The sequence below is a fragment of the Neofelis nebulosa genome, chromosome X, assembly GCF_028018385.1.
Source record: "Neofelis nebulosa isolate mNeoNeb1 chromosome X, mNeoNeb1.pri, whole genome shotgun sequence".
In the NCBI taxonomy this organism is placed as follows: Eukaryota; Metazoa; Chordata; class Mammalia; order Carnivora; family Felidae; genus Neofelis; species Neofelis nebulosa.
Window position 1 is genome coordinate 44268195 of NC_080800.1, and position 15226 is coordinate 44283420.

A 15226-nucleotide genomic window follows, 5' to 3' on the forward strand; every position below is an offset into this window, starting at 1 on the left:
TCTGATAATGGATTAATATTCAAAACATATAAGGAACTCATACCACTCAATAGCCCAAAAACAAACAATCTGATTAAAAAATGGACAGAGGGCTTGAATAGACAGTTCTCCAAAGATAACATACAAATGTCCAGCAAGTACATTTAAAAGTGCTCAATGTCACTAATCATCAGGGAAATGCAAATCAAGACCACAGTGAGATATTATCTCACACCTGTTAGAGAGGCTATTATCCAAAAGACAGGAGATAACAAACGTTGGCAAGGATGTGGAGAAAAGGGAACTTTAGTGCATTGTTGGTGGGAATGTAAATTGATGCGGCCATTATGAAAAGCAGTATGGAGAATCTTCAAAAAATGAAAAGTAGAACTACCATATGATCCAGCAATCCTACTTCTAGGTATATATCCAAAGGAAATGAAAACACCATCTTGAAATGATATATGCACCCCCATGTTCACCACAGTATTATTTACAATAGCCAAGACATGGAAACAAACTAATGTCCATTGATGGATACTATGGATACAATGGATAAAGAAAATATGATAGAGTTATATCTGTAGATAAGATATGAATCTTATTAAGCCAAAAAAAGAAGAAAAATATTGCCATTTGCAATAAAATGGATGGATCTTGAGGATATTATGCTACATGAAGAAAGTCAGAGAAAGACAAATTCTGTACGATCCCACTTATATGCGGAATCTAAAACCATCAAACTCATAGAAATAGAGAGTGGAATGGTAGCTGCCAAGGGATGTGAAGCTGAAGAAATGGGGAGATGTTGCTCAAAGGGTACAAACATTCTGTTGTAAAATGAATAAGTTACAGATATCCAAGGCAGAGCATGTTGATTTTAGTTGATAGTACTATTTTGTATACTTGAAAGTTACTATGAGAACAGAGCTTTAATGTTTTCAGCATAACAATAGCAACAACAAAATGGTAAATGTGTAAGGTGAAGAATGTGTTAACTTTATTGTGGTAAGCATTTCACAATATATAAATGTATCAAATCATCACATTGTACACCTTGAGCTTACATAATGCTATATGTCCATTATATCTTGATAACTTGGTTGTGTGTGGGGGGAATGAAAGCCATAGCTGAACCTATAAAGCAGATTAGGCCAGATAATGAGGCTGACGATGAAGCGATGCATCCTTAGACATAGGAGCATTAAGAGGCTCATAAGTATTGGAAAGGGTTTTGGAAATTATTAAAATTATTTAAGCATGAAAAGGGGTGACATAGTCATATTTAGATTTTGGCAAGTTCACCCTGGCTACAGCATGAAGAATAGACAATAGAGGGCAAGAGATGATATAGGGAAAATAGTGAATGCTGTAGTTTAGAAGGTAATAATTGTGGAAAGAGAAGTGAATAGATTTAAGACATATTTAGGAAATAGAATTGATAGCACTTGGTGATGGATTCTATATGGGAGGAGTGTGAGAGAGGAGGATGTGTAGAATCACTCTAAGATGCCTGGCTTTCCTACCTGGCCGGGTAGAGGTATCATTCACTGAAATATAAAGAACACTGGAAGGAATTAGGTTCAGGAGGGAAAGATCACATGTTGCATTTTGTACACTCGGGGTTTAAGTGTCATTGAGCCATCCAAATAGCTATAAAGCTTTGGAAACTAAGAGAAGATCTAAACTATAAATATAAATTTGAAAGTCAGCTTTATGTGGGGTGAGGCCAGGCACCCGTGGTATCTTAAAAGATATTCCAACATTTAACAATTGCGTCAAGAAGGAAAAGTTAGCATAAAGTATCTCCAGAATATGAAGCCCACGGCAAAGGCGTCATGAATGCATGTCTCTCATAAAATATTACTACCCTATATTTCTGAAATGTTTACAATGAGCCACTAGGCTAAGTGCTAGTGGTGTAGTTTCTGCCCTCAAGAAACCCATAGCCTAAAGAGACAGAAAACATAAACACTTATCTTACCCAAATATCATATGCTGTTATCAGTATAATAAAAAGATATTTCTGAAGGAGGTGAAGACTTAGTTGACACCAAAGCACAAGCTGGAATTACTTAAATGGGGGAAGTTGGGGCAGGGATTTTCAGGCAGAAGAACTTATGTCTGTGAAAGCAGAGGGATGAGACTGTGTGGTATTATTTGGAGAACTGGCTGGAGCTAAGGATGAGTATGAGGAGGTGTCAAGAGTCATAGCTGGAGGAGTATACAGGAGATAGATCACAAAGTGTCTTGTATGCAAGGAGTCAGGGCTTTATCCTGTGGGCAGTGAGGCCAATTAGAAGAAGTTAGCCTTGGATGCTATTTGGGGGCCAAGTTTGGAGAGGGTTGTTATGTGCACGCTATGCTCAGAGCCTGGAGCCAAGAAGGATATTACTTCTTCACTTTAATAACCACATAAGCATCCCCTTCATAGAATTGATAAAGGAACACTAGGTCTCAGAGTGAGGGCAGAGATGCTTCTAGGCATGTGTGTTGAGTGCCATTCCAGCAAGGTCCAGAAGACACATGATTTTCTTCATTTTCAGATTTTTTAAGCTATGTTTGGTCAAAACTGGATTTGTTTACAGAAGGTTTTAGTAACTGTCTGATTCTCACAACAGGCTTACTTATTAGCTACCAGGGTCTGGGAAAGTGACCAAAATTGTAGTCTAAATGCATAGCATTACCTAATTTATCCAGTCTCATTATTCTCCTCTATCTGCTTCTCCTTACTCTTACCACTACTTTTCTAAGAGAAAACTAAAGCTTTCCAATTTGTAAAAAGGCATTTAAATACATAGTAATTTATGAAACTTCTAAACAGGAGCTGTTTAAGCTTAGTCAAAATAGGAGTTTTCTGTCAATTAGAAGTTATCATTTGATGTATCTACTAATGGGTTTGGTCTGCTATTATGCTTTTATTGAACTAAAAAATGTGGACAAATCAGGGTACAAATTGTTATTTTTTAGGCACTTTAACTTATTCACATTTAACCTAATGCATTTTCAAGTTGGAAAGATTTTTCACTTATGGCCTTTTCTCAAATTATTTCCCCTGCAAAAAAAACACAACCAACTCAGCACCTGAGGAAGTGAATTCCATTAATTACTCTTGCTTAGATACAAAATCAGTAGCTGGGAGGAAAATGGGAATTCAAAACCATATGATTTTACTCAGTTAACAGCAGTGAGCAATTCCTGGATGAAGGGCCATATTTAAGAAACTTAAACAGTTGACAAATAGAGCGTGGTCTCTGAAGGTTTACATTGCCCAGTTGGAGAGAAATTTTTGCCATAGCTCTTTAGCCTGTGGCCATGTTTGAACCATGCACAAAATAGGAAAGATTTCCACGTGATATAAGTTGGTTGTCATTATCAAGAGTGGAATTCAACCTTTCTGTTTAAGTTATTTTTAAATCCAACTTCTTGACAAAGGATTGCCATCACTTTGCTACACATTAAAAAAAATCCCATTACAAATTCCATTTAGTGAGAAAATCAGAATATCTCTGCTGAAAATTAATGTAAAATATTTTAATTATTGCAATAACAAACTTTAGCCTCTTGCTAATAGCTGTGGAATCAAGGAAAAATCTGTTCTGCTGTGATGTACTAGGGTAAAAAATGATTATATATGTGTGTGTATTTTTATACATAAAATATTATGTCATTGTTTAAATCTCTTTCATTAGGACAAAAGCCCCATGAAAGTGGGGCACTTTGCCTATTTTGATTACTTCTGAATCCCCTGAGCAAAAAAAAAAATACCTGAAATATTAGTTGAATAAATGAATGGATGACATTACACACTTATATCCCTTTTGTTTAATTTACAAACAGGAAAAATGCTGTTACATAAAGTCACAGAGCTGTTGTAAAGATTACATTAGAATTTTTGTTTAAAAAGTTGTGTATTTAGGGGCACCTGGGTGGGTCAGACGGGTAAGAAGCTGACTCGTGATCTAGGCTCAGGTCATGGTCTCATGGTTCGTGGGATTGAGCCTGTTGGGAGCATGTTGATCTCTGTGCTGACAGAGTGGAGCCTGCTTGGGATTCTCTATCCCTCTCTCTCTGCCCCTTACCTGTGTGTGTGTGTGTGTGTGTGTGTGTGTGTGTGCTCTGTCTCTTTCTCTCTCTCAAAATGAATGAATGAATGAATGAACTTTAAAAATTGTATATTTAGACTTTACCAATAGTGGAAGTAAAGCTATGTGAAAAGTAAGGAATTCAATAACACTTAATTTGACCCCAAATCTAAAGAGGTTTGAGAAAAGTAGAGGATTTCCTTAAACCACCCTCAAATTCAAGCCCAAGTAATATATAGGTGAAATAGTTCTTTCCCTACTGTTCTTGGAACTATAGGTGGTCATCTTGCTGGCAACTAGTAGATGACATTATTCTAAAACATTTTCTCTGCAGTCCCCCCAAAATCTTGACTTGGTGCACAGAATGGATGGGCAATGAGGGGAATCACCATTTACTGAGAACCTACCACATATCCAGCTTTACTAAGGATCTCATTTGTTTCCTATTTGGGCTTTATAATAATAGTTAATACTCATTGAGTACTTACTCTGTGTAGGTACTTTACATGGATTAACTCAATAATTCCTCACACCAACCCAGGGAAGTATTTTTGCCACCTCCAATTGACAGAAAAGGATACCAAAGGCACACAGAAGTTAAATATGCTCTAAGTCACACAACTTGTAATTGGTGGGGCCAGTATTCAAATCCAGGTGGTGTGGATTCCAGAGTGCATGTTTTAACCTGCCTCCCTAGAGGATAATTATTAGATTTATTATTACATAGGAGCTAAGGTTTGATAAATCAAGTGACTTTCGAGAGGCACCTGGGTGGCTCAGTCGATTAAGCGTCTGACATCAGCTCAGATCATGATCTCATGGTGTGTGGGTTTGAGCCCTGTGTTGGGGTCTCTGCTGTCAGTGTAGAGCCTGGAAACTGCTTCACATTCTGTGTCTTCCTCCTTCTCTACCCCTTTCCCATTCACACACCCACTCTCTCTCTCTCAAAAATAAATAACATTAAAAAATAAAATTAAAGTGACTTCCCAAGGTCATATTAAGAGAGCTATCTGGCTCCAAAGTTGAGGGTGCTTTAGTTTTCCTTATATTATTTTGCTTCAATCTCACCTCAATACATATAATAAATCTAGCAGCTAATGTTTATTGACTACTTTATGGAAGGCATTATTTTAAGTGTTTCACATGGATTATCTCATTGAATCTTCATAACAATTTAGGTGGTGCTTTTTTAGTCCCTTTTACAGCAAAGGTTGAGAGGGTCAAGTAATTTATAAAGGTGACATAGTAAGTTGGTGGAGTCAAGATTTAAAACCTGGTTTATTTGCCTAAAGAACTGAAGTCCTTAACCACTCTACCATACTACATGCCTAGAAAGATTGTCCCTATTCCCCAACAGGGCCTGTCCCTATTATTCATGCTGAAGTCAGGAGACAGAGTTGAGACTACTCTTACTCATTGTCTTGCTTGGTCGGCCAGATCTGAAAGGGGAATAAAGTTATGACAGGCTCCCTCCCAAAATTCAAATGATGTGAATATTGTACCCTTTGGACTCAGGCACGAACTACATGCTTACCATCAATTCAGACTTTGTCAAGAGGAATGAGACTGAAAAATAAACAAAGGGTTTTTTTTTAACACCTTTACTGAGAAACCATATATCATACAGCTCAGCAATTTAAAGTATACAAGTCAATGGTTTATGGTACATTCACAGAGTTGGGCAATTGTGATGGCAATCTAATTTTAGAATATTTTTATCATCCCCCAAAGAAACTGTATGCCCATTAGCAATCGCGGCTGATTCACCCCAGCTCTTGAGCCCTTGGCAACCATTAACCTGCTTTCTGTCTTTATACATTTGCCAATTTTAGACACTTCATATCAGTGGAATCATACAACATGTGGTCTTTGGTGACTTACTTCACTTAACATGTTTTCAGGGGTTATCCCTGTTGCAGCATCAGTAATTCATCCCTTTTTATGGCTGAATAACATTCTGCTTTATGGCTAGACAAAAGTTTATCCATTCCTCAGTTGATGGAAATTTAGGTTGTTTCCACTTTTTGGCTCTTATGAGCCAAATGCTGTTTGAGCATTTGTATACATGTGGGGTTTTTTTAATGCCTGTTTTTTTTTTCATACTAAGCTTTATCTTTTTAAAAAAGTTTTTATTGTTAATTCCAGTTAGTTAACATACAGTGTTATATTAGTTTCATGTGTACAATATAGTGATTCAACCCTTCCATACATCACCCGGTGCTCATCACAACAAGTGCACTCCTTAATCCCCATCACCTATTTCACCCATACTCCCACTCATCTCCCCACTGGTAACCATCAGTTTTTTCTAAGAGTCTGTTTCTTGGTTTGTCTCTCTCTCTCTTTTTTCCCTTGGCTCATTTGTTTTCTTTCTTAAATTCCACATATGAATGAAGTCACATGGTATTTATCTTTCGCTGATGGATTTATTTTGCTTAGCATTATACTCTCTAGTTCCTTCCATGTCATTTCAAATGGCAAGATTTCATTCCTTTTTATGGATTGTATATACATATTGTATATACATTGTATATACATATACCTCATCTTCTTTATCCATTCATTAGTCAATGGACATTGGGCTGCTTCCATAATTTGGCTATTGTAGCTAATGCTTCTATAAACATAGGGGTGCATGTATCCTTTTGAATTAGTGTTCTTGTATTCTTTGGGTAAATGCTTGGTGGTGCAATCCAGTGGTTACTGGATTGTAAGGTAGTTGTATTTTTTTAAATTTTTATTTAAATTCCTGTTAATATACAGGACACTTTGAGCATTTGTGTACATGTGAGTTTTTTTTAATGCCTGTTTTTTTTCATGCTAAGCTTTATCTTTTTAAAAAGTTTTTATTATAATTATAGTTAGTTAACATACAGTGTTATATTAGTTTCAGGTGTACAGTATAGTGATTCAACACTTCCATACAACACCCAGTACTCATCACAGCAAGTGCACTCCTTAATCCTCCTCATCTATTTTTCCTACCCCCACCCACTTCCTCTCTGATAACCATCAGCTTGTTCTCTATAGTTAAGAATCTGTTAAGGGGCACCAGGATGGCTCAGTCAATTGAGCATCTGACTCTTGATTTCAGCTCAGGTCATGATCACAGGGTCGTGGGATCGAGCTCTGCATCAGGCTCTGTGCTGAGCATGGAGTCTGCTTAAGATTCTCCCCCCCCCCCTTTCTCTCTCCTTCTACCCTTCTCCCCCACTTGTGTTCTCTTTTCCTCTCTAAAATAAAAAAGTCTGTTTTTGGTTTGCCTCCTGCTATCTTTTTTCCCCCCTTGGCTCACTTGTTTTGTTTCTTAAATTCCACATATGAGTAAAATCATACTGTATTTGTCTTTCTCTGACGGACTTATTTCACTTAGCATAATATACTCTAGCTCCATCTTCATCATTGAAAATGGAAAGATTTCATTCTTTCTTATGGCTGAGTAATCCATTATATATATATATATATATATATATATATATATATATATATATACAATTATATATATAATATGTATATAATCCATTATATATGTATACCATATATATATCATAAAGTGTGTATATATATATATATATATATATATATATATATCACTTATTCTTTATCCATTCTTCAACCAATGGATACTTGGGATACTTCAATATCTTGGCATTGTAAATAATGCTGCTATACACATAGGGATGCATGTATCCCTTTGAATTAGTGTTTTTATATTTGGGTAAATACCTACTGGTGCAATTGCTGGATCATAGGGTAGTTGTATTTTTAACTTTTGAGGAACCTCCATATTGTTTTCCAGAGTGGCTGCATCAGTTTGCCTTCCCACCAACAGTGCAACTGGGTTCCCCTTTCTCCACATCCTCACCAGCACCTCGTTTCTTGTATTGTTGATTTTAGCCATTCTTACAGTTGTGAGGTGATATTTCATTGCGTTTGATTTGTATTTCCCTGATAATCAGTGATGTTGAGCATACTTTCATGTGTCTGTTGGCCATTTGGCCATCTGGATATCTTCTTTGGAAAAATATCTATTTATGTCTTCTGCCCATTTTAATTGGATTATTAATTTTTCTGGATGTTGAATTTTATACATTCTTTATACATTTTGGATACTAGCCCTTTAGTGCATATGTCACTTGGAAATATATTTTCCCATTCTGTAGGTTGCCTTTTAGGGTTTTTTTAAATAGTATTTTTGAGAGAGAGAGAGAGAGGGAGAGAGAGAGAGAGTGTGTGTGTGTGTGTGTGTGTGTGTGTGCAAGTGAGCAAGGGAGCGACAGAGAGAGGGAGAAAGAGAATCCCAAGCAGGCTCTGAGCTGTCAGCTCAGAGCCCGACATGGGTCTTGAACTCACAAACTGTGAGATCATGACCTGAGCAAAAAGCAAGAGTTGGATGCTTAACTGATGGAGCCACCCAGGTGCCCCACCTTTTAGTTTTGTTGTTTCCTTTGCTGTGAAGAAGCTTTTCATTTTTATGTAGACCCCATAGTTTAATTTTGCTTTTGTTTCCCTTGCTCAGGAGACATATCTAGAAAAAAGTTGCGGCTGATGGGGGGTGGGAGGGAGGGGAGGGTGGGTGATGGGTATTGAAGAGGGCATCTTTTGGGATGAGCACTGGGTGTTGTACGGAAACCAATTTGACAATAAATTTCATATATTTAAAAAAAATAAATCACCAAAAAAAAAAAAGAAAAGAAAAAAGTTGCTATCGCTGATGTCAAAGAGGTTACTGCATGAGTTGAACACTTGTTTTCAGTTCTGTTAGGTATATGTCTAGAAGAAGAATGCTAAATCACATGGAAACTCTGTATTTAACATTTTAAGGAACTGCCAAATTGTTTTCCAATGTGGCCACAACATTTTACATTCCGACCAGCAATATAGTACTGTTTCAATTTCTCTGCATCCTCACCAACGCTTGTTATTGTCTTTTTGATCATAGTGTATGAAGTGGTATCTCATTGTTTTGATTTGTATTTCCTCAGTGTTGAGCATCTTTGCCTATGTTTATTGCCCATTTACATTATTCTTTGTAGAAATGTCTATTCTGATTCTTTGCCCATTTTTTGGTTATTTTTATTATTGAGCTGTAACAGTTCTTTATATGTTATAGATAAAAGTCTAATATTAGATATATGATATGTAAATATTTTTCTGATTATATGGATTATATTTTCACTTTCTTGGTAGTATTGTTTGCAGCATAGTTTTTACTTTTAATGTACTCCAATTTATTTATATTTTCTTTTGCCACTTGTGCTTCTGGAGTTCTAAGTAATCATTGCCTAACACAATATCAAGATGATTTACTCCCATGTTTTCTTTTTAGCGTTTTGTAATTCTTTTGTGAATGTAATTATTTAAATGTTTTATTATTTATTTGTTTATTTATTTATTTATTTATTTTTGAGAGAGGGAACACAAGCAGGGGAGAGGCAGAGAGAGAGAGAGGGAGACACAGAATCTGAAGCAGGCTCTAGGCTCTAAGCTGTCAGCACAGAGCCTGACATAGGGCTTGAACCCATGAACTGTGAGATCATGACCTTAGCCAAAGTCGGATGCCTAACCGAGTTACCCAGGTACCCCATGTAAATGTAATTCTTACATTTAGGTTTATAATCTCTTTTTGATTTTTGTGTGTTGTAAGGAAGGAGTCTAACTTCATTTTTTTCTATATGGATATCCAGTTGTCCCCCCCATCATTTGTTGAAAAACTATTCTTTCTCTATTTTTTATTGTCTTGGAACCGTTATCAAAAATTAACTGATCATAAATATAGGGCTTATTTCTGTACTCTCAATGATATTCTATTTACATGTCTACCCTTGTATGTGTACCATACTGTCTTGATTACTGTAGCTTTGTAATAAGTTTTGAAATTGAGAAGTGTGAGTTCTCCAAGTTCTTTTTAAAGATTGTTTTGACTATTCTGGGTCCCTTGCAATTTCATATGAATTTTAGGTTTGACTTTTCAATTTATGCAAAAAAGACAGCTAAGATTCTTTTAGATTGAATGTGTAGATCAATTTGGGGAGTATTGTAATCTAAAATAGATTTTAGTCTAAGTACTTTTTTAGATTTTAATTTTTTTCAACAATATTTTTGTAGTTTTCAGTATAAAATTCTTACATTTCTTTCATTAAATGTATTCCTGTTTTGTTCTTATTGATGCTATTGTAAGTGGAATTGTTTTATTTTTTATAATTAAAAAAAAGTTTATTCTGAGAGAGAAAGAGTGCACATGTGCTTGAGTGCATGAGTGGGGGAGAGGCAGACAGAGGAAGAGAGCATCCCAAGCAGGTTCTGTGCTGTCAGCATGAGGCTCCATCTCAGAACCATGAGATAATGACCTGAGCCAAAATCAAGACTTGGATGCTCAATGGACTGAGCCACCTAGGTGTCCCTATTTTTTTTTTATAATTTTTTAAATGGAATTGTTTTCTTAATTTTGTTTCCAAATTGTTGATTACTAGTGTGTAGAGACACAAGTGGTTTTATGTATCAAACCTGTATCCTCAATGTTGCTGAACTCATTTAGGCAGGTAGTTAGGAGCAGCATGAGAAGATCAAGAATATGCCTGGGAGTAGAAAAGAATGAATTGAATAAATCAGGACTAGAATATAAGGTTACCATGTACTAAGTTTATGATAGGTTAGTGCTTCTCAGCCTTTAATATACATATAAATCCTCTGGGAATCTAGTTAAAATGCAGACTATTAGTGGGCATGGGGTGGAGCTGGGATTCTGCCTTTCTAACCATTTCTCAGTAGACAGCTGGTAACTTTCATTTATTATTTTCAAGCCACAACTATGCAAGGTACATATTATTATTCCCATTTTACAGATAAAAAATGAACTCAAAAGTTGAAAAAATAACCCAGGTTCATATAATAAGTGGCAAAACCAGGATTTGAACACATTTCATTTTAATGCCAAAGCTGGGCTCTTTCCACTCTACCACACTGAATACCTAAAATAGGAGATCAGTTGGAATTTAAACAATGTGTAGACTGAGGGAAAATGTATGCTTTTAAGTGTCAGAGTTGGTTCCTGGAGTGCATTTGGGTCTAAATGAGGTTATATAGAGAGAGCTGGTCAGTGAGAACCTTGCTTTCCAGTTGCTAAGAGGGAAGGTATAAGACTGGACTATTAGGTAGAAGATAGTAGAACTCAAGATTGGAGGAGGTGTAGAAGGTGTCTCAGCTCTCTGATTAGGCTAGACTCCAGAAGTGGACTCTGTATACTACTGAGGTCTATACTTGAGATTACACTTATTGTTGAGTCTTCCTGAATTCTGAATTATTTTACTGGGGATAATGAATGGTATAGCATCAATGCTATCCCCAATGGGCCAGGGTAAGAGTTTAGGGATGTGGGTAAGACTCTGGTCATACAGTTACATATGAAGGATTATTGATATGTGACCAAATTGTTTTCCAATATTTTTCAGCAGAATATTAGAGAATTTCCATCACTTCAGTCAAAACACGTGAGATAATTTCTTTTTTTTTTTGTCCTTAGCACCTTTTATTGAAGTATAACCTTTGATGACCATCTGGCAGACATATCAATGTCAGCCAAGAAGGGAATGGTGGAGGACACAATTGCAGAAACTATAAGATTCAGAAAAATAATAACATGGCATAGATGACCCCCAACAGTTGTACAACAAACACTGGTTCTTTATAGAAACTGTCCCCTGCCCCACCCCCCTCTAAAGATCTACTAATCTTCCAATAATACAATAGGCTGTTAAAGAAATACTGTTGGCATAGACAACTCCTTTGGCAAAGACAGTGGGAGTCACCAAGCTCCAGACAGGAGGGAGTGGCCGTAAATGTGCCCAGCTTCCTCCATCTGGGACTTGGTACTACTGACAGAGCAGCACCTTCAGGGAGATGGGGGGTTAAAGGTTATGGCTCTAGTGCCCAGGGCAGCTTTTTGACACGAGGTTAAATGGAAAACAGAACCTGACTCTGGCCTTGAAAAAAACTTTTCGTCTTTCACCCTCTCAGTTCCTCTGCTTCCAGTATCTCCCTTTCTAGAGCTTTTAGTGTGTCTGCCTCTTTCTCTCAGATTCCCCTTGAGCATTTACCACTATACCCTGGCTGGGTCTGCAATTGGTGGGACTCAAGGAGACTCAATTATCTAGGTGGGGGTGGGGGAGCGAGAAGGGACAAGTGATAGTAACTCTTGTACTGATTCCTCTCTCTAGATCAACCTATTACCCACTGGGGCCTATATGAGTATCTGAAGAGAGAGGGCAAAAATTAAGACCAGTAATTGTCTTTGGGGAAATCCCTTGGCCTGCCTTCCAAACTGCTTACCCCTGGCAGGCCTTGCAAGAGGGCTGAGCCCAGGAAATGAGAATAGGGGAGAGATACCACATCACAGCTCTGAAGCACTATGAGGCATGATGGCACTGCTGCTCAGCAGTGCAGGGCATTAGTTCCCTTTTGGTACTTCACCTGTCTGCCAAGCTTCACTGATCAGTATAGGTTGGTGGTTATTATATTAAGTGTTTTAGAAACTACCCTTCTTCTGTGTGAAAGTGAGCATCCTTGTGTTCTGGTTTCAACTTTAATTTCAGGTGGGATAAGGGACAAAAATAATACAATCAATAGTACTTTTTTGTATGAGAAATTTAATGTACAACCAATGTAACACTGACTAGAAAAACCCAGACCACGGTCATCATGCCCAGGGAAGTGACTACTCTTACCTCGGCCTGTGTTCCCAAAAAGCTATTCTGGCCCCAGAAAATCTTAGAATGATGGACTACGTTGGCCTCACCCCCCAATATAGGATGTCTCAACTTATTGTTTATCCTAGAGTCTGCTTAAGAAAAAAAAAAAAGATGGCAACCATAGCTTCTATTCATAGCACTCCCCCACCTTCCTCAAATGTGGCTTGGGTAAGCCTAGCCTTTTACGAGCCATCGGCCTTCCTGAATAGGGTAGACTTCCCCACTTGAGGGGACAATGGCAGGTTGACATTTTAACAGTGGTTCTGAGAGCAGCAGTGTACTAAGAGCATACCCAGGGCCCCCCTCAGGACACCCTGCTGGCCAAGATTCTTCCATTGTTTCCAAATACAATGAAAAGGAAACGGAAGCTAGAGACCACTATTTGTAGCAGCAGCAAAGTTCTTTGGCAAATCCTTTGGTTGAATGAGGCATCCCTGCTGCTACAGTTAACCTCCAAGGATCCTGAGGAACTCAGCAGTAACTAGAAGAGATGCCCAGGTTTGTTGGGCAGAGCTGCGCAGTATGAACCGTGGGTGCCAGTGAGCACGGAATGGGGAATTGAGCTGGATGACAGGCCAGAGTTTGGCCGCAATTCCCTTCCTGCCATCACCCACCTGAGGGATTTTCCAGGACAGAAACTGGCTAGTGGTGTCAGGGAATTGGCAACAGCAGCATTAGTTGTTTGTGTGCCTAAGATCCTGGCTGGATCATAATTTGCTCTGGGGGGCTGGCCCTGGCTGGAGCTTCCAGCTACCATGACTTTCAGTTCCCTGAGTCAGGCCACAGGCTGAGAAATCAATTGTGAGATAGAGGATCTCCTCCTGAGCTCACTTCTACCCATTTCCTTAGATGGGAGATAGTAGAAAAATGGGTGATGAACTTTTGTCAGTTTCGGATATCTTTGGTTTCGAGAAAAAATAAGTAAAAAACTGAAATCCATTGGGGAATGCTAAGCTTATGGTCATTGCTGACTTCAGTATAGGGCCAGGCCATAGTAAATTAAGTTTAAGGTGAGAACTCCTTTCTTGGACACTTGTAGTGTTTGGTGGGAAGAATTCAAGGCCTTGGCATTCCCTCATCTAGCCATGGTGAATCCAGGCTGATCTGCAGAACACGCTTTCCTTCTAGGATTCCTTTTCCCTTTCCACCTCCCCTCTTCTCACCTTATTAGTTACAAAAGGAAAAAATAAATCAAAAAATAAAAATAAATAAAATCAAAAGGCCATTTAAAATGCAACAAAGAACCCTTCACCCCAATAATGAAATGGGTATCCAGAAGTCAGCTTTAGTAGAGCTATTAATGGTCCATAGTGTGAAGCCCTTAGGGTAGGCACCGGTGACCACTGGCAATGAAAAGGCAAGATGGAACAGGAAGTGGTAAGCCAGAAGTATGAGGACAGGAGGAAGGCCACACTAGTTGGAGTAGGCATGCTGGGGCCAGTGGGGGTGGATCCCATTTGTTTAAACCTAGCTTCGGCAGGGCACCTAGGGATTCCCGATCTTTGTTCACATTCTGTTTAGTGTAATTTCTCCTTCTGTGCTTCCCACTGTAAAGCTTAGGTGAGGCCCTTAAACTGGTGGGAAGTGATGCTCTCAAGACAGCCAGATCTCTGTGGGAAATGGCTGGGCTTTGAGCCTTGGGCAGAATGGAGCTGCACAGGCAGCTTCTCTCTGAGCCTTGAGAGGCTGATTGGGGCATGGGTGGGTGGTGAGTGCATGGTGTCTTTGCAGTCCTTGGACCAAGAAGAATGAAGGCACTTTGTTGGTTCTGTGTGTGGTGAGCACTTGCCTGTGCAAACCGTGGGAAGGGGAGTGTGGTTGTATGATCACCCTTTGCTGCAGGCAGCTCCTAGCTCTTGCATCTATTCCCTAGAGTAGAGGCTTGGGGGCCTCAGCAGGAACTCCTAGCTGGTTGGGAGCAATGCTAGGTAAGGGGTAGTGAGAGATGTCCAAGGTAGAGGATATGGAACAAACTGCTAACTAAACTGCTATCTACTTGCTAACAAACTGCTAATGAAGACTGAAAGCACTTCCCGTTGTGGCTGGGCAGGGATGGTGTGACAGTCTGCTGGTGGAATTAGAAATTGCTGGGCCCCAGGAGTAGGCTCTCCCTGAGACATTTGAGCTGTTCTTCCCCAAGCTTGATTTTCTCTTCCAGCTCTCGCTGTTCGATGATGAGAGCAGATTTCATCTTCACAAAGTGCTGGTAATCTTGGAGCTGGTCCTGAGGCAGGTAGCGGGAGACCATGCCAAACACCAACTTCTCCCGGCGGTCCACATGCTCCTTCAGCTCCTTGGCATCTGCCAACTGCCCTGTCAGCTGCTGCTTCTTCTCTATCAGCACCAACTGGGGAATCAGATAGACCAATTAAGAGCCATCCCAGTTACTAGTCATCTCACTAACCCACTGCTCCA

General features: G+C 38.8%; 1 protein-coding gene across 2 annotated transcripts in view; it reads right to left on the bottom strand.

The window, feature by feature from the left end:
* Positions 1 to 14245: 14245 nt before the first annotated feature.
* The window catches only part of SHROOM4 (shroom family member 4), a 278831-nt gene continuing 277850 nt past the window's right edge, over positions 14246 to 15226 (bottom strand). For both annotated transcript variants that reach the window (XM_058714369.1, XM_058714371.1), the window contains one exon: positions 14246 to 15158. In XM_058714369.1, coding sequence (XP_058570352.1) covers positions 14889 to 15158 — 270 coding nt within the window. In that variant the 3' untranslated portion in view covers positions 14246 to 14888. The remainder of the gene's footprint in view (positions 15159 to 15226) is intronic.